This window comes from Pelodiscus sinensis, chromosome 12, assembly GCF_052426305.1.
Source record: "Pelodiscus sinensis isolate ZL-2025 chromosome 12, ASM5242630v1, whole genome shotgun sequence".
NCBI classification, from domain to species: Eukaryota; Metazoa; Chordata; order Testudines; family Trionychidae; genus Pelodiscus; species Pelodiscus sinensis.
In genome coordinates, this window is record NC_143063.1 from 5,080,479 (window position 1) to 5,100,372 (window position 19,894).

General features: G+C 48.5%; 1 protein-coding gene across 8 annotated transcripts in view; it reads right to left on the reverse strand.

Moving 5' to 3' along the window:
• The window catches only part of CBFB (core-binding factor subunit beta), a 153,324-nt gene that overhangs the window by 57,151 nt on the left and 76,279 nt on the right, over nucleotides 1-19,894 (reverse strand). For 4 of the 8 annotated variants that reach the window (XR_016350488.1, XM_075940418.2, XM_075940415.2 and 1 more), the window contains one exon: nucleotides 4,354-6,889. The exons of the other annotated variants lie outside the window; for them this stretch is intronic. Coding sequence is in view for 3 of the 4 variants with exons in the window: in XM_075940418.2 (XP_075796533.1) it covers nucleotides 6,821-6,889 (69 nt within the window). In the remaining variant the exon portion in view is untranslated. Of the gene's footprint in view, nucleotides 1-4,353; nucleotides 6,890-19,894 lie in introns of those variants that run through there. 8 annotated transcript variants of the gene reach the window in all.

The following is a 19,894-nucleotide window of genomic DNA, read 5'->3' on the forward strand; positions in this document are numbered from 1 at the left end:
AGAGGATATCTGAGCCCTTGGGTGGTCCCTGCCCTCCTTTTACCCCCCCACAAACACCATAGGAGCCATTCCCAATGAGGCCACACTCTGCAGGGCTGTGTGAGGGAGGGACTGCAGAACCCTCCCTGGAATGGGGCTTCCCGCCCCAACCCCCAACCTCTCCTTTCCCTAGGGTCCCCCTTTCCAGTATTCCGCCCCCCATCCCTCCAGTGACTACAGCCCGAGAGTGCCTTACCTCCAGGAGGAAGGCCCTGATGGTGGACTTTCCCATGCCAAACTAGTTACCCACAGACTGGTAGCTGTCTGGGGTGGCGAAAGTTCAGACAGCAATGGCGACCCGCTTCTCCAAGGGGATGGCTGGTCGCATCTGGATGTCATATCATTTGGAGGGCAGGAGTGAGCCAGGCACACAGCTCCGTGAAGGTGGCCTTCCTCTCGCGGAAGTTATGGAGCCACTATTGGCTGTCCCACCATTCCATAACCAGCCAGTTCCACCAGTCAGAACCGGTGTCCAGCCTCTAGAGCCTTCTCTCCACTGTGCAGTGCAGTAGCAAGAGCCTTGCTCCCGCACACAGGCAGAGGGTCTCAATGATGAGCTCAGAGTTGAGCTCTTGCAGGACTGTGAAAGCAGCCTGCACAAACTGCTGCAGGAACTGCAGCACAGCAGTGTGGGGCCATCGCATGCCCAGAGGCAGCTCCGGCTCCATGCCAGGGCATACTGTTGTGTCCCGAAGCAGGGCAACCAGGGCTTCATAAGCCATGGCACGAGGCCAAATGCTTTGCTGTCCCTTGGAGAGAGAGGTGAGCACGCAGCAGAAGCTGTGAAACGGTCCCTTTAAGCACGCATCTAAGCCTTAGGCAGCAGCACCCGGAAGCAACTGCTGACCTAATGCGCTGCCTGAAGTGGTTCCGGGTGGCCTTACATGCAGGACAGCATCCAATCAGTGTGGATGCTCTATTTCAAAATTTCAAATTGCTTTTCATTGGGCCTTTTGTGTGTGGATGCTCTCTTTCCAAAAGAAGCTTGCAGGCTATATGTAGCTCTGGACTCATACCCAGAACTCAGACAGGACCTGATCAAAAGACTGACATTGACTTTAGTGGTCTTTGGATCAGGTCCCAACAAGAATATTCTCACCTTTGTCATTGAAATTTCCTTTTCCCCATTTCTAACACGCAAATGTTTGGATTTGTCATTTTGATGCTGATCAGAAAGGGATTTAAAAGCATGTCTATCTGCTCCAAGATTTCTATTGAAGGCTCTGTGGTAGCTGACAGTTAACTTTTCTGACTTGGAAATGTGTGAGGGGGAGGTTATGGAAATCTGTTATATTAGTTTCAAAAATGTTTTTAAAAGGTTAGCCCAAGTAGTTTCAAGCTGTGCAGTGACTTATTTATACCTCACTATGTACATCTCAAATAGTCATTGGTCAAATGGAGAACCAATATAAAGGACTAAGATCCACAATAAGAGATGAGATTAACAACTGTGGAAAAGTTAGTGATACTTCATTAATTACAATGACATGACATTTCCCAACACTCATTTTCCTGGATTTTACATTTAGGCTGCAAATAATTTACAGTAATAAAAGCAGTAAAACTCATGAGTTAAATTAAATACATTGCCTGCACATAAAAATAGGATAGACCAGCGTTTCCCAAACTATAGGCTGCGGCCCGGTACTGGTCCACAGGAAAAAAGAACCGGGCATCAGCATGGCTGCCGGGGTGTTCCAGGCCCCCGGAGTGCCTGTGCAGCGCTGGTTCCCCCAAGCCCTGGGCCGGGCTGAACGGAGGATGCAGCTGGGTGTTCCGGGCTCCCAGCAGAGGCTTAGTGAGGGGGGAGCAGGGGGAGGGCAGGGGTGCTGGGCTGGACTGCGGGGGATGGGGGGAAGAGGTGTGGGGTGCAGGTCTCACCTGGGCTGCAGGAGGAGGGGGGTGCCGGGAATCTGGCGCTGGACTCAAGGGGAGGGAGGGAGGGGCAGGGAATCAGCACTGGGCTCAGCATGTCTGCACAGTTTGGGGGAGAGGTGCAGGGAAACAGAGCTCAGCTGGGCTGGGAGAGTGAAGAGGTGTGGGGTGCTGGGCTGAGCTGGGCTGCGGGAGTGCGGAGATACGGGGTGCTGGGCTGAGGGGAGGAGGTGTGGAGCCCAGAGCTCATTTTGGTTGCAGGAGGAGGGAGGTGCCGGGGAACCAGGGTTACACTCAAGGGGAGGGAGGGGCAGGAAATCAGAGCTGGGCTCAGCAGTTCTGCCGGGCTTGGGGGGAGGTGCAGGGAAATGGTGCTTAGCTGTGCTGTGGGGGAGGAATGCAGGGAACCAGTGCAGGGCTCAGCTGGGGTGAGGTGGTTGAGGGAAGGCATAGGGAACAGAAGGGCAGCTCAGCTAGGCTGTGAGGGGCTGCAGGGAACTGATGCTGCACTCCCTTGGATTGTGGGGGATGGTTTTGGGGGAGGTGCAGGGAACCAGCAGGGGTGGGCAGCTCAGTTGGGTTGCAGGGGAGGGAAGTGCAAAGACGCCTAGGGAGGGGGGGAAACAGGAGCCCTAAAATGACCTCCCCTGGTCTAAAAAAATCCCTCTTCTGGGACCAGTCAGGTCCAGAGGGTGCCAGACCAGGGAGGTCCAACACCTACCCAAGTCCCCTCCTTGGAACCTCCCTCCTAGCCAGATACCCTACCCCCAATCTGTTCCTACTCCTGCCTCTTGGAGTGCCAGTGTGGCGCTGGGTCCCCCAACTCCGGCCCGGGCTCGGTGGAGGATGCAGCTGTGTGAAATAGTGAAAATTTATTCATTTTTCATTTTTTTTAATATGCGTTTATATTTTTGGGCTGCAAAAAACTGTACTGAAAAAAAACCAGGTTCCAACCCAAATAAAAAGTTTGGGAAACCCTGGTGTAGCCAGCTTTCTATCAATCTTACAGTTCATTTATCCAATTCACATTCCCTTAATATCCTGCAGATAAATCCCTTATCTCATCCTGCAGATAACTTGCCAGTGGGTCATCTATGTACAGTACAACATCCAAACTGTAGGCTAATTGTACCAAAGTGCACTTCATAGTTGAGGATGCACTGAGATGATCACAAAGCAGGAATTTAACAGCTTTACATATGAACAACACTGTGTATCCTTGCTAAAATTAAGCAAATAATGTTTTTTTGGGTTCACTGGCAGTTAAAAAAGGTGTGTGGTTCTGGTTGAATGGGTTGCGAAAGTTCTGAAAAAAATTGTTCAAGCCAAAACATTATTTTTAAACGGGTAGATTCACAAAATAGCCAACATGAGGAGGATGTCCCACTATAAGCTTTCACCCAGTGGTTAGAAAATTCACCTGTAATGTGGGAGGACACAGGGCTCAATTCCCCCCTCTACCTGATGTGGGGAGGGATTTGAAGCCGGGTCTCCTGCATCCTAAGCAAGTGCCCTGATCACCAAGTGATGGGATATTCTTATGGACTCTCTCAGAGTCCCCCACTAAAGCTGTTCTACAGTGTTGCCAGCTCTCATAATTTTGTCAGAAGTCTCATGATACTGGTTTTCCTTAAAGCCCCAGATCTTAGAGTCAAGTGGATATGCAGTGTTTTCAGCCTTCATTCTTAAGGAAAAAGTAAGTTTCTAGCCCTCATGACTGTAGACAAAGCTTCAAAATGTGACCCTCAATGTATTCTAAAGGCTCAAAAAGAAGGCAAATAAAAACAAACACCAAATCTTATATTTGTATATAGTCTCATGATTTTTGAACATTTGGGAATAGCAAATCACTGGAGCTGGAACAGGAACTTAGAGCTTTCATCTCACAGCTGAACAGTCAATGCACCAGGCTGTAAAATCTCTCTCTGCCTGGCCTTTCAACTTCCAGATTCTCCTACGGCACTGTACTACTTTTTAGAACAGATTGTTTTGCAAGGTATTTTTTAAAAGCCATTGAAATTAGCAGTATAGATTTATGACCCATACAAAAATATGTATGCAAATGATCTGTGTGAGCAGAGCTTTTTGCCAGGATAGTAAAAGTAATGTTTTTTAGAACATGTATTTGCCATTATCTGAAGGTGTATATATGGTTAGAATTAATCTAGCTGTCAAACAACATGCAGAAATACCCTTTCAAGAAAGTAAGTCTACCAATCTTGACAGAATCCCCTTACTATTATTGTATTTTGGCAAACTTTAATATTTTTGGAATATCAATACTAAAAGGGGAATTTTAGGAATAGTTTAAATGACCACTGGATGTCACTGTTTCTTTTAAAATGTGACAGTAAGTTTGAAAATAAAAAATGATAGCTATTTGAAAACAAAACCTGCTCGCGTTGATCACTAAAAGGTCAGAAATAAAGCTTACAGCCATTTGTTTTTACTACACAGAAGTTTATTATGAAAGATAAACATACAACACAAAAGGTAGCAAAAGCAATCCTTACCTTAAGGCAACTCTTAAAGGAGACTGGTTCAAGAAAGGATGATGCAACTTGTGTTTAAATAGAAATTATGAAAAATATCAAATTGCATCAATAACTTAAAACGTACTTTAAAAAGTCTGCACTAAGCAGCAGAGGGTAAGGGTTTCTGATCTTAATGCCAGCATTAAGATATAGTAAGCAGCACAATGCTAAATGACAGGGAAAGTTCAGTATTTACACAAAGAGTAATTTATATTCGATAGCATAACTTCTCATGTACATCTGGTTTGGAACCATGATCTGAAACAATTAGGAAAACTATGTAAAATAAATCTTCATACCATTCCATCAAAAATACAGAAGATGCAGAGAGGATCCCAGAATGATGGGTACCTTAAATATCACATTACAGAAGGTGTTTGGTTTTTTTTAGAAAAGAATTTTTTCAAGGAGAGGGAGAAAAAAACCAAAAAACAAAAACCCACACAAGTCACAAAATATGAAACCTTATCTTTCAGATTAGCCAGATTTAAGTGTATCAATATCAAAGTACAGGCAGTCCCTGAGTTACATGGATCCAACTTACATCGGATCCCTACTTACAAACGGTGTGAGGCAACCCCGCACTAGCTGCTTCCCCCCAGCAGACCAGGGAGACGCGAAGCTAGCGCCCCCTCAGCAGACCAGGGAGACGCGGAGTGGCTTTTCTCAGCAGACACCTCAGCTTGAGAATAAAGGACTGAGGGAAGTGAGGTGTGGGGGAATAAAACTGAGCTCTGGAGAAATGTTTGGCTAGAGTTTCCCCTACAATATGTACCAGTTCCGACTTACATACAAATTCAGCTTAAGAACAAACCTACAGTCCCTATCTTGTACGTAACCCGGGGACTGCCTGTATTTCTGTGATGATGATGTTGTCCCAGCAGTTACAGACAACAGTATTAGTGAACTGTTAAATATTCATGGTATTAACATACAAGGAGTCCCATTCCCATTTCCATTATTTGTTTATAGTTTGCAAAACCTCATATAATTTAAATTCAAATGTTTTGCCATCAGAAAGGGTATCATATAATAAATATTTAATGATCCTAATTATACATAATTTCAGTTAGCCATAACTTTTCCTTAACAGAAATGATCTAGCTTTAGCATTTTAATATTAAATATTTCAAATGACAACATTTAATTGAGCTATACAGAAAGCATCAGCTTCAAAGAATGTCAAATGACACTACTGTTTCCAGTTGTTTGTTTAAAGTAGTGGATGTTGATGGAAAATCGAGAATAAGCCTGTTTACAAAAATTGCTCATACAAATTTATCCCTGTTGGAAAATGTCATGTATACTGTAAATTAGTTTTATATGTAGAAGTTTAGTAAAAGAAATTATCATATGGACAGCATGAGAGATTCTGCACGCAACTCCAAATCTCTCCTTTCATCATTCAGCATAAATTTACAAAAAGCATAAGATATAAAATACATTTAAAGCAGAGATCTCAAACTGGGGACAAAGGTGATCAGCTGCAATGGTGATAATGTATTAAAAATCATGTTTAACATGCTGTTAAATCCAATTATGAAGTTGCATTATCCTTTTTCAGAACTATTTTTTAAAAAAATCCCTGAATAAAGTAGAAGCCAGCCTGCAACTTCCTAGGAGTCTCAATAGGTACTATATTTACTACACAACAGAACCTAGATTTGATCCTGGGGCAGGATGCACTGACATAAAAAATATTTTTAAAACATTTTTAAAAAATGGAGCCAATGAATTGCTAGAAGTTAAAAGGATATTGCAACTTTAATAGTGAACATTCATGCTAGAAAATTGATTGACAACTCTGTTACAACTCTGGGGTCAGCTTGTAAATAATGCAAAAAGGTTAATCTAAAAAAGTCTTGCAAATTTAGAAAATAAAGAAAATTGTAAAAGACAAAAATGCATATCTAAAATAGAGCAGGAGCACAATGACAACAACCAAAACTTCCAAAAGCCCACATAAAAAAATTAATCTTGGAAAGCCTTGGCTTCCAGCAATTTACCAAAGACAAAAAAAATTGTAATTTGCAAAGTCTTAACCTATTTTTAAGTGACAGTTTTTTATTACAGTTGAAAAAAATGGTTTATAGCTGCTTAAGTTTCCATTTCACTAAAAATAGAGCCAACAAAAATAAGCTTGCATAGAAAAAACAATCTCAAATTGCCACTGGCTACATGCTTACAATAAGAAATGCAGATATTGTAACATAGTGCAAACCATGGCAGTTCATGCTGGTTGTGACTGCCGCAGGTCAGGAAATAGACCATAGTAACCCAGTTATCACAGTTTCTGGTCTTCTATTTCATCTTTTGCAAAGTATAAGCAATGCGTATGTGCAGACTCATGGCATGTCTGCTGCTGCTGCTGATTAGCGCAGTTTGAGGTCATCACCGCTTCCTAGGTTAGATCCAGGACTAGGGTCTTGCTGTCTTCTTGCCTGCATTAATAAATGTGTGTTCAAGTCAAAGGTATGGTTTGCAAATATCAGTTGATTTTTTTAAATAAATGTATTAATTATTAGTTTATGACCACAAATAATTCCATGATACTAAATTTACACTGCAAACTGTTAAATACAAACATATCACCCAAACCTGCTACTTAATGACCCACTATTATGCAAAAACCCGAGTAAGAGCAAGAATTCACACAATTCTTTGAAGATGTGACTCTGGTTTTGATGGCCCAGCAGAGGAAGAGTGTTTGGAATAGATGATCCTACACTGAAAATGCTGTATCACAAATTCCTGCTATTCAACTCTAAAGACTGTTAATAATTTATTACAACAGATAGCAAAGATCAGATGTAGCAGAGAGGCTACTAAATACAGTACAGACTCCAACCATCCACGGCTTCATAGATCAAATACAACACTGCACCGTTCTTAAAAGGCAACTAGAACACAGGGAAGTCTACAGAGCACAAGCTACAGTAGACTTGCATCAAGTAGACAAATGGCAGCATTCTGTCAAAAAATGAAATATCTAGATATCTTCAAATGCAGCCCTACAGACAGCATGCTGCAAAACACAATGTGGAGGTAACAAAGGCATGACTACGTTTGTGTCCGAGGAGAGAACTTTATGCAGTCTCTCGGTGCCCAAAACATTGGGCACCTCATTTAAAATGATTGAAACATTATTTTAGTTGGCGGTGCAGATATCAATCCTGCTGTTTTCTGTAAATATTCATCCCCTATTCCCCAGCATTACTTCCTTCATGTCTGACTCAAGCTTCTGCTGATCTTTTTCATCCATGCCTCAATGAAACCAACTGTTCAGAAAACCAGTGACAGCATTGTCTTGGTCAGACAATAAAGCAGAACTGAATGTGAGACACACAATGGTGACAATGAAGCCCATCCTACCTCACAATCTCCTCTCCCACTCAAAAATTAGTACAAAAATGGAACTAAAGAGATAATAGAAATCTGCAAAAATGCTTGCTGGTGGTAATGAGAAATTGCTCTTCAGCAGCCTCTGGAATCTGACAGGAAGGAGTAAGAATTACTGAAACACAGTCCATCCATCCACTCCTGATGAATACTGGGAGAAGGGGGGGAAGGAATCATCATAACTTCAGGGTCAGTACTGCTGTCAATAGCTCCAGGAGACTCATCGTACATACAAGACCTCCAGCTGTACTAGGGATGTGACGGTTTAACCAATCAACAGATGGGGCTGGAGCAGATTCCCACCTGCAGCAGGCAGGGATTTGATCCAGCCCTGCAGGAGGCCCACTGCTCTAGCACAACCCCTGCCTGCGGTGGACCCAGGCACCCCCCCCCACAATCGGGCTGCTCTGGCATCTCAGCCAGAGCACTCTCTGTCCATGGGAAGCCAGGGTGTTGCAGGAAAGGGCTGCTCTGACCAGGATGCAGCACCCCAAGCACAGGTGGAGGCGGCAGCCAACACTCCCAACCATGCGGGATGGAGGAGCAGGCAATCAGAAGAGCCCTTCCCACTGTGCTTGGGGCTGCTGGTTCCTGCTGCCAGCCCCTCTGCATGGGATCCTGGTTAACCAATTAAACCTAATTGATTAACTGGGATTTTATATCTCTAGTATCATAGAGCTGGAAGAGACCTCAGAAGGCCATCAAGTCCAGCCCCCTGCTCTAGGCAGGACCAATCCCAACTAAATCAACCCAGCCAGGGCTTTGTCAAGCTGAGACTTAAAAATCTCTAGGGATGGAGACACCACTACTTCCCTAGGTAACCCATTCCAGTGCTTCATCACTCTCCTAGTGAAAGAGTTACTCACCTTGTGCAGTAACGGTTGTTCTTGAAGGTGTGTCCCCGTGGGTGCTCCACTCTAGGTGCTGGTGCGTCCTCGCGCCGGCGACCGGAGACTTTTTCTAGCTGTTTCTGCCGCGGCGCGCAGGCGCCATGGCGCCCTCTAGTGTCGTTGGGACTGAAGGGCGCCTGCGCGCGCGGCTCCTCTGTTCCTTCTCTACCCGCCAGAGTATCAGGCTCCAAGCAGGGGAAGGAGGGAGGGTAGTGGAGTACCCACGGGGACACACCTCGAAGAACAACCATTACTGCACAAGGTGAGTAACTCTTTCTTCTTCTTCGAGTGGTCCCTGTGGGTGCTCCACTCTAGGTGACTACACAGCAGTTGTCGGCTCGCGGAGGTGGGTTTGGAGCCGTGTGGTAGTAACTGTGGATAGCACCGCTTGTCCAACCGCCATAGAAGATGCTATCGAGGTGGAGAGAGCATAGTGTTGCGCAAACGAGTGGTCAGATGACCAGGTAGCAGCGTTGCAAATGTCCTGCAATGGAACATTACGAAGAAAAGCGGGTCGTGGAAGCTACCGCTCTAGTGGAATGAGCTGTGATAAGTCCAGGTAAGTCTTTGTTATGTAAGGTATAAGAGGTTTTAATACAGGATGTAATCCATTTAGAGATTCTCTGAGATGAGACTGCTTGTCCCTTAGATCTTTCAGCATATGAGATGAAAAGTCTAGGCGAGGCTCGCCAAGGTCTTGTGTGGTCTATGTAAAACGCCAATGCTCGTCGGACGTCGAGAGTGTGCCACACGGTCTGGATCGGTTCCGTGTGCGGTTTCGGAAAGAAGGCAGGTAAGTGGATGGGTTCATTCACATGGAAGGGAGAGGGTACTTTAGGTAGGAACTTAGGGTGGGGTTGGAGTACCACCCTGTCCTGTAAAAATACGGTGTATGGAGGGTCAGCCATTAAGGCTGCAAGCTCACTCACCCTACTACTGGAGGTAATGGCGACGAGAAAAGCCACTTTCATGGACAGATGAGACAAAGAGCAGGTCACTATTGGTTCAAACGGGGGTTTTGTGAGACTCTTAAGGACATGGTTCAGGTCCCAAATGGGGACTGGTGGCCAAACCGGAGGGAAGGTGTTCTGCAGGCCTTTGAAGAAACGCTTGGTCAGGGAGAAAAGAAGTGCCTCGTAGAGAACGGTGAAAAGCCGCTATGGCTGCAGCATGGACCTTGATAGTACTGAGTGCTAGGCCGGAGTGTTTTAGAGAGAGTAAGTAGTCCAATACGGTATGTATAGGAGCAAAATGTGGTGGGCTTGCATGGGTTTGAGCGTATCATTGGGAGAAACGCGTCCACTTGTACCGGTAGGTTTTCCTGGTGGAGCGTCTCCGACTATTAATTAGTATGTGTCTCACTTGTTCTGAACAGGCCGTTTCGGCATCTTGGAGCCATGAAGGAACCAGGCGTGGAGCTTCAGCTTGGGGATGTCCGGGTGAAGGATCTGACCGTGGTTTTGTGAGAGGAGGTTGTGATGTGGAGGGAAGGGATACGGGTCTGTTACCATCATCTTGAGGAGGTAAGGGTACCATGTTCATCTGGGCCAAGCAGGTGCCACCAGAATCACCCGTGCCTGGCTCGATCTGATCTTGTCCAGGACTCTGTGTAGGAATGGGAGAGGGGGAAGGCGTAGAGGAGGGAGACGTCCCATGCGATGGAAAAGGCGTCTCCGAGGGAACTTCTGCCCAGGGCTCCCCTGGAGCAGTAGAGGTGGCACTTTCGATTATTCTTTGTGGCGAAGAGGTCGACTTCCGGTTGGCCCCAGTGAAGGAAGATCGGAGTGAGGGCGTGTCTGTCGATCTCCCACTCGTGCTGGTCGATGAACATGTGACTTAGGGCGTCTGCTGTGACGTTGAGTATTCCGGGAAGATATACAGCGGAAGGGGTGACCCCATGTGAGAGGCACCAGGTCCAGAATTTAGCGGCTTCCGAGCATAGGGAAGGGGAACGGGCGCCACCCTGACGGTTGATGTAGTACATGCAGGTGGTATTGTCCGTCATAATGGTGATGGTCTTGTGGGCTATGTGGTGAATGAAGTATTGGCATGCATATCTGACTGCCCGTAACTCGAGGAGGTTGATGTGGAGTGTTTGCTCCACAAATGACCATTTGCCTTGGGCTGTGATGCTTCCCAAATGGGCTCCCCATCCCATGAGTGAGGCGTCTGTTATAAGCGTGAGAGTGTAAGTTGGATGTTGAAAGGGGACGCGGTGTAGCATGTTTTGAGGAATTGTCCACCAGAGCATGGAATTAATAATGCGTGGTGGGATAACGATGTACTTGGAGATTTGGTCCCTGAAGGGTCTGTACACTGTAGCGAGCCAGGACTGAAGAGGTCTCATGTGGAGTCTGGCCAAACTGACGACGTAAGTCGTGGAGGCCATGTGTCCGAGGATTTTGAGGCAGTGGCGGACCGTGACAGTAGGTACCGCTTGTGTTGCTCGGACAAGGTCGCGTATTATCGCAAACCTGTGTTCGGGAAGAGTGGCCCTTGCTGCGATTGTATCGAGGAGGGCGCCTATGAACTCCAGTCTTTGTGTTGGGCGTAAAGTGGATTTTGCGTAATTTACGTGAAACCCGAGACTGAGTAAAAGGGCTACTGTGGTATCTGTCATGGCCTTCGTTTCATTGAAAGACGCAGCTTTTATGAGGCCAGGTATGGGAATATTATGTTGCCTTGGCGTCGAAGAAAGGCCATTACTACCGATAGGGTTTTGGAAAATACCCTGGGGGCTGTAGAGAGGCCAAACGGGAGCACACTGTATTGGTAGTGTTGGGTACCCACTGTAAATCGGAGGAAGCGTCTGTGAGCAGGATGAATTGTAATATGGAAATATGCGTCCTGAAGGTCGAGAGCCGAAAGCCAATCGTGTTGGTTGAGTGCAGTTGATAGTTGAGAGGGTAACCATCTTGAAAAGGTGGTATGCAATGTATTTGTTGAGGCGCCTGAGGTCTAAGATGGGGCGCCAACCTCCTGTCTTCTTCTGGGTCAGGAAGTACGTTGAGTAGAATCCCCGGCCTCGGAATTGTGTTGGTATGTGTTCTACTGCGCCCAGTTGAATGAGGTGTGAAACCTCCTGCAGGAGTACGGCTTCGTGAGAGGGGTTCCTGAAAAGGAATGGGGTAGGAGGGTGGTTGGGCGGGGTAGAGGTAAAGGGGATGACGTAGCCCGATTGGACTAGGTTCAAAACCCACTTGTCCGAGGTAATGAGGGACCATTGGTGGAAAAACGCTCGGAGGGGGTGGTGGAACTGAAGGGTAGCAGTTGGGAGGGTCGGCGGATTGGCTTCCTGGCTCTCGACCAGGCCTTCAAACCTGCTGCTTGCCGGCTGGGGGATGAGGTGTGGCATGTTGTTGTTGTTGGCGTTGTGGTCTACGACGCTGGGATCTCTATTTGTGGAAATCATATTTGGGTTGTTGGCAGAACGGTTCTCTCGGTCGTTGGTAAGGCTGGTATCTGGTCCTTCTAAATGGAGGAGTATACATTCCTAGGGTCCTAAGGGTTGTACGGGAGTCCTTCATAGAATGCAACACTTCATCGGTCTTGGTTGCAAATAGGTTGGTCCGATCGAAGGGTAAATCCTCGACCTTTTGTTGGAGGTCCCTAGGTACGCCGGAGGCTTGTAGCCATGACATTCGGTGGAGCACTATCGCCGAGGCCATGATTTGAGCCGCGGTGTCTGCCATGTCCATAGCGGACTGCAAAGCTGTGTGGGAAATGGTGAGGCCTTCCTGCATAATACTAAGCAGGGTTGGCCGTTTATGCTCCGGAAGATGTAGGAGGAAGTCCTGGAGCTTTGAGTAATTGGCATTATCACAGTCTGCGAGCATAGCAGTGTAATTGGCCGCCCTAAGGAGCAACGTGGACGAAGAATAAACCTTTCAGCCCATAATGTCCACCTTTTTGTGGTCCCTGTCTTGTGGGGTTGTTCTTAGGTTAGGTTGTTTACCCTTGTGACGTACAGAATCCACTACTAGGGAGTTATGGGGTGGGTGGGTGAAAAGAAAGTCCATATCCTTTGGAGCGATGAAGTATTTGCGCTCTGCTCTCTTATTTGTTGTAGGGATGGATGCTGGGGTCTGCCAAATATTGTCAGCTGGGTCCATAATGGCCTCATCCATAGGGATGGCAATTCTGGAAGCAGTTGGAGGTTGAAGCGTGTGAAAGACTCGATATTGTTTGACTTGCACCTCTTGAAGATCTTTTTCCTGCGCTACGGCAACTCTTTTAAACAACTCTTGAAACTTTTTTGTATCATCTCCCAATGGTGGGGCATCGGTGGTGACCGCTTCATCTGGGGAGGAGGAGGAATTGTGTAGCGGAGATCTGGTCTCGCCCTCAGAAAGGGAGTCATGGCCGCCTGAAGGAGCTGGAGAATTCGGCTCTGTGGCCGATGTGGTGGCAGGAGGAGAGGCCGGAGGTAGCCTGGAAGCGGTAGAAAAGGGTCTATGTTGAGACCTCTTTGGATGTGAGTTCCACGGTTGCCATTGGGTGGCATATGGCGGGGGTGGATAGGCATACTGGTGTGGATACCACGGATGCGGAGGGGGAGGGTATGCATACTGAACTGCAGGCATTTGCCAGGATGGAGGTCTGTGAGCCGGGCTAGAATGTTGCGACGAGAACCTGCCTCTGGGTTCGGTGCCGATGTCACTAGCTGAACGAGAAGCGGCGGAGGAATGGTGCGATCTCGCTGAGTCCACCATAAGGATATACTGGCACCCTGAACTAGCCTTCTCTAAGGGCTCTACCAAATCAAGGCCAATCCGTTCAAACAGAATCCCCACCACCAGCAGTGCTATCAAGGGGGCCTTTGGCACTCCCTTTGGGCTGGTTCATTGACACTCTGGACAGGACTTGCAAAAATCCCAAACCTCGCAGTATATACATCTGGGCCACCCAGTGTAAGGTCTTCTCTCGACCTAGGTGTCCAGACCAAGGGGTTACATGGGCTAAGCACAATACATCCGGTCTATATTTTGTTGGGACCAGCAGTTGCCACATTCTTTCCAAGAGTCTGGGGAGGTGGAGAGGTGGCCTTTTACCACTCAGTACAGACGATCATCGCATACCTCGAAGCGCGGCCCATGGGGCCCCATCTGTCTCTGGCTCCACTATTTGTTTCCCAGACCCAACTCAGCGTTGGATCTTCTTGCTGGTCTCAAAGGAAGTCACCACTGGTATCTAGCCAAATGATCTCAGTATCCTTTATTGGACTGCTGGAGGGAGGTTCCAGGGGCTGATGTAGGACCTTCCTTCAGGGTCCCATTGCTGCCCTGGGCCATCAACCTCCACCTTCATGGGTGCTCCCTGACCTCTTTCTGACTCAAGTCATTCACAAACTGGCGGAACCCCCACCAGTCCTGCCCTAAAATCACAAGGTAGGCCAACCAGGGGGCAAGACCAACCTGACAGACCCCTTCTTCATGTTCGTCTGACAGTCACACCCACAGGATCAGGTATGATTGCACATCCCTGTGGACAGGTGCTCCGGCAGGCTCAGAGAATTCCACCAGGTCAGCTCACACTAGCGTATGGCTGCATCCTGAGTCAACAAGGGTGGTTAGTAGGGTCCCCTCCACCTTCAGGCTTACTAAGAGCTTGGTGGGGCCTCAACCCCGGGTCCTATGAACAGCTGTCAGCACTTTTCCATAGCTACAAATCCATGTACAGGCCATCCTTACGGAAATGTCCCTCTTGCCCACAAACAGCATTTGCCTCACTTTGTCACTTCTGGTTCTACCAGCATCCCCTCCTCAAGTTCTACTGGTCTCATATTCTTCCCCCAGTCCATTGGTAGGCTTACTAGTTGCTGTCTAATTCATCTTCTCCCATGCTCCTGGGGGTTGACAGGGTGCCTCAAGCTCCTGGGCTTCCATTGACAGGCGCCTCACCTTACCTGGGGTTCCAGGTCAAGACTGACTTTAGCTCTCTGTCCTGGCATTTCAGGTCCCTCTGATGCTAGGTAGTCTTCCATAAGCCTTCCATAAGTCTTCACCTGGTCACTTCCATGATTGAGTTTGGGTGATGGTGGCCCCCAACAGAGAGGATTTTTAAAAATTACTCCAAAACCATCATCTCCGTGTAGCCTAGCAAGTTGCTTGCCTATCATGCTAATAATACAATTGTGCTGATTCAGATTAATTTATTAATATATTAATGGGTAGATTTAGTATAGAGGTAATAGTTAAGGCTGTAATGCAAGAAATCTGCTAAACACTGTAACAGGCCCTTTGCAAGATCAGCGGAAGCAAAGGTTAGCAAATTTCTGTGGTTGAGACATGGGTCTCACACAGACATGGTCATAGCTTATTTATAGCTCCCCTGGACTGAAAAAGGGAACTTATGTCTTGGACCTTTCACCCAAATAGGAAGGTGGTAGGAAAAATACCCTCAGACTCAGCATATGCAACATTATATATATAAAAAAAATCCTGAAATCACCAGTTCAGGCCGAGCTGTGTAATCGGGTTGGACATAGCATGTGATAGATTACCACAAAAAGCCCATGATAACAAATTGATTTATATAATAAGTAGAGAACAACGATTCATTGACCTATAGAAAAAGGACACTTCAATAATAGAAACATCCCTACTGAATGTGCACCAAACATATCAATGTCAGCTTAACATTATAAAAGTGGCATCCCAGCCTAGGGGAGGTAGGAGAAGATGATGTAGACACTGAAAGGGCCAGAATGATGGCCTCTGGTGATGATGGGGAAGGCAACGGTGCTGAGAAAAAATGATGGGCTAACACCTAACATTGTTCTCTAGAAGGAATGATGTAAGTATATGACATGAAAATATGGAAGTACACTCCCTACCTATCTTATGAAATTGGGGTGTTTGTGACTGTGCTAACTATTACTAACCTATATTTGTAAATATACAAGAGTTTCTATAGTGTGAATGTTGCAACTATGCACATCAAGGTTCCCAATCACAGAATAATTAAATACTGGGACTGATCCTGGGATCAGTCCTGGGACCAATCCTTTTCAACTTATTCATAAATGATCTGGAGAAAGGGGTAAGCAGTGAGGTAGTAAAGTTTGCAGAGGATACAAAACTGTTTAGGATGGTCAAGACAGAAGCAGACTGAGAGGGACTCCAAGAAGATCTCACCAAACTGAGTGATTGAGCAACAAAATGGCAAACGAAATTTAATGTGGATAAGTGTAAAGTAATGCACATCAGGAAAAATAACGAGGCGTACAGATAGTTTGGAATAGGAAGCCTAGTTCGAACTATCTAGTTCGTGCCGCGTGTAGCCGCGGGCACGGAGTCCGCACTAGCGGACATTTAAAAATGGCGGCGCCCGGCAACATGCAAATGAAGCCCGGAAAATTCAAATCCCGGGCTTCATTTGCAAGTTCGTATGACTACATTAACCACCCTAGTTCGAACTAGGGTGGTAGTATAGACATACCCTTAAAGACTAACAAAACATGTAGATGGTATCATGAGTTAATCATGAGTTTTCATGGGCACAACCCACTTCTTCAGATGACAGGATTGTTGAAAGTCCAGATCCAAGAATAAATAAGGAAAGGGGGGGAGGGAGGGAAAAAAGTGGAGGGAAGGAAGAAAAAAAAAGAGACCTCGAGTAGATAAGCTGCAGAGGGATACCCGAGTTAGTAAGTAACAGGAAAAGCTTAAAAAACAACAAATAGTCTAGTACAGTGTTTCCCAATTGGTGCTCCGCGGAACCCTGCGATTCCGCGGATCAAAACAAGGGGTTCCGTGAGTTGCCGGTGCTCCCCCGCCCCCTCTGAAAAAGGGAGAGAGAGACACGGCTAGCCAGCAGAAATGTGGGCAGCGAGTTGTGTGGGCTTGTGGTGCCCATGCTCCCGCAATATTTGGAGCTGGAGCTGGAGCGGGTCCCGACCCCCACTCCCTCCCCCCCACGCGTGCGCGTCTTCCCAGCCCGGCCCCAGAGCGTCTCTCCCCCGTCCCCAGATCCGTCCCTGCTGTGCGCAACCTTCCCTGAGCTCTCCCTCGCTGGCTGCTGCTGCCCTGCGCAGCACGCTCAAACCAGTGGGTGGAGAGACGCCAGGACTTGACAATGTCACAGCCCCGGATTTTAAACTTGCTGGGCGCTGTGTTGCCCCGCATGGCTGAGTTGCAGGTTCGGAGTCCGGAGACAGAGCACAGACTCCGGCCCCACAAAGTGGAAGGCAGAAGGTACGGGAGAGGGAGGGGGAAGGAGAGGGAAGGGAAGGGGCTTGTGCAGAGGGAAAGAAGGACTGGGCGAGGAAGGTGCTTGTGCGGAGGAGAAGGGGAAGGCACCAAAGGGACAGGGGTGGAGGAGAGACAAATGGCAGGGGGCCAAGCGCAGACAATGAGGGCAAGTGCAGGAGGGGAGAGGTGTCAGTGGGAGGGGGACAGGGTGATGCTGGGAGGGGAGAGGGTAAGGGCATTGGGGGCTAGAGGGGTGAGGGGAGGTGCTGGGAGAAGGCTTGAAAGAAGGGGTGGAGCAAGTCATGTGAGAGGGCACAGGGGCATGAAGGGAATGGGGGCAGAGGATGGTGAGGGGTGGGCATCAGGGAAAAATGGAGCAAAGGGGGCAGGGGAAGTGAGGGAAGGGGAAAGCACCAGGAGGGTGCAGGGGTAAGAGAAGGTGCAGGTTCCAGGGGATTCTGGGGGTGAAGCAGAAGGGCAGACACCTGCAATGGAGGGACCACCATCAGAGGGGACAAGCAGGGCAGGTTTGTAGAGGGAGGTGTTAGGAGAGGGGATGAGGAGGGGTAGCTCACATGATCAGAGTGGGGCTACTGGAGGAGTGGGCACAGGGGGGAGAGAAGGGCTGGTGGAGGGAGGCAGGTTGCAGGAGGGCTGAGGATAGTGAGAAGAGTAGGAGTCAGGACAGCAGAGGAGGGTGAGGAGTTGGGGGGCAGCAGGCACCAGGGGAGCTGACATGGCAGCAGAGGGAAAAGGTAGAGGTTTAAAAATATTTATTAACATCTTGGGTGGCACATCCAAACAATCCACATGAACTCAGTACTGGTGCACAACACAAAATTCATTTTGCTCATGTGAGGAAACTCTTGGGCTATGTCTACACTGGTTGTTTCTTGCACAAGAACACTTGCGCAAGACGTTCTTGCACAAGAACACATCCACTCTCATGTGCGAGCTGTGCTTTTGCACAAGAGCATCTATGGCAGTGTGGACACTCTCTTGCCCAAGAAAGTGCCGATGGCCATTTTAGCCATAGGGCTTTCTTGCTCAAGAAATTCATGTTGCCTGTCTACACTGGCCTCTTGCGGAAGAATAGTTGCTCAAAAGGGCTTATTCCTGAGTGGGAGCATCGTAGTTCTTGCGGAAGAAGCCCTGATTTCATACATGAGAACGTTAGTGTGCTTGCGCAAGAACACACAGCCAGTGTAGACAGGCAGCAAATTTTTGCGCAAGATCGTGCCAGTGTAGACACAGCCAAGGGGAGGGAGGAAGGAAGGGGGCAGGGAATCAGCACCGGCTCAGCATGTCTACATAGTTTGGTGGAAGGTGCAGGGAAATTGAGCTCAGCTGGGTTCCAGAGTAGGGAGGTCTGGGGAGCTGGCTGGGGTGGGCTGTGGGGTGGGGTGGGGGTGTGTGTGTGTGTGGAGCTCAGAGGCTAGACTCAAGGGGAGGGAGGGACAGGGAATCTGCTCTTGGCTTAGCAGTTTTGTGGAGCTTGGAGGAGGTGCAGGGAAACGGGTCTCAGCTGTGCTGTGGGGGAGGCATGCAGGGAACCAGTGCAGGGCTCAGCTGGGCTGAGGTGGATGGGGGAGGGCATACAGAACAGAAGGGCAGCTCAGCTGGGCTGTGAGGGGCTGCAATGAACTGGTGCTGCACTCCCTTGGATTGTGAAGGATGGTTTTGGGGGAAGTGCAGGGAACCAGCAGGGGTGGGCAGCTTAGTTCGGTTGCAGGGAATAGAGGTACAAAGCAGCCTAACGGGGGGGGGGGGGGGGGGGAGAGAAAACCAGGAGCCCTGAAATGACCTCCCCGGTCAAAAAATTCCTCATCTGGGACCAGTCAGGTCTAGAGGGTGCCAGATCAGGGAGGTCCAACTCCTACCCAAGTCCCCTCCTCGCACCCTCCCTCGTAGCCCGACACCCTACATCCAGGCTGCTTCTGCACCCTACCTACCACCCAGACCTTGTCCCCTTCCGCCCCCCAGCTCCCTCCCAGATCCCGCACCCCATCCCTATCCCGCTCCTTGGCAGTCCTGCCATCCACCCTAGCACTGCCTGGCCCCAGCACCTTGCCTCACACCCCAGGACTCAGCACCACCCTGGCCCTGGCCCTAGCCCCAGCACCCAGCCATCCATGCTAGCACCCAGCAGCACCTTGTTCCTTGTCCCAGCACCCTGCCAGTCACCCTAGTGCCCAGCAGGACCATGTCCCTGACCCCAGCACCCTGCCACCTGCCTGACCCAGCACCCTGCCACCTGAGCCAGCATCCTTCCACCCAGCAGCACCCTCTCCCCAGCCCCAGCACCCACTAGCACTCTGTCCCCTACCCCCACCAGCACATTTGGGACCACATTAGTAAGGGTTGGGGGTTTTGGGAGGAGCTTTTTTTTGGTTTTTTGAATCTCACTTGTGTGGCCCCAACTGACTTTTCTGTGGGTCAGTGACCTTTGACTCAAAACAGGTTCCTCACCCCTCTCATATATAAAGACAATGCTAAAGCTTTTGAGTTTGACATAATATTTTATTTAAAAATAAAGCCAGGCCAACAAGCCCCCAATTGGGACCAAACCCCCATTTCACTGCAGCATCATAACACTCCTGCACCACCTGACCCCAAATCTGAGCCTATCATACACTGGAACCCCCTGTCCTGAGCCTCTTACATCCCCACATCCTCAGTCTTCTGCCACAACACTCCTCCACCATCCACACATCACAGATCTGTGTCCTGAGCCCATCATACTCACAAACTCCTTGCCCTGAGTTCCTCACATATCCAGCCCAAACTCCTGCACCCTCACATCCACAAGCCCTGGCTTGCTCAGCACCCCAACCTTCCACCTGAACCCAACACTCCCCAGCCTAGAGCCCCCTCCCTGAGTCAACAGCCCCTTCTCCTGCATCCAAATTCCCTCCCAGAGCTTGTACTTCTCACCCCTTCCAACACCCAAATCCCTCATTCCCAC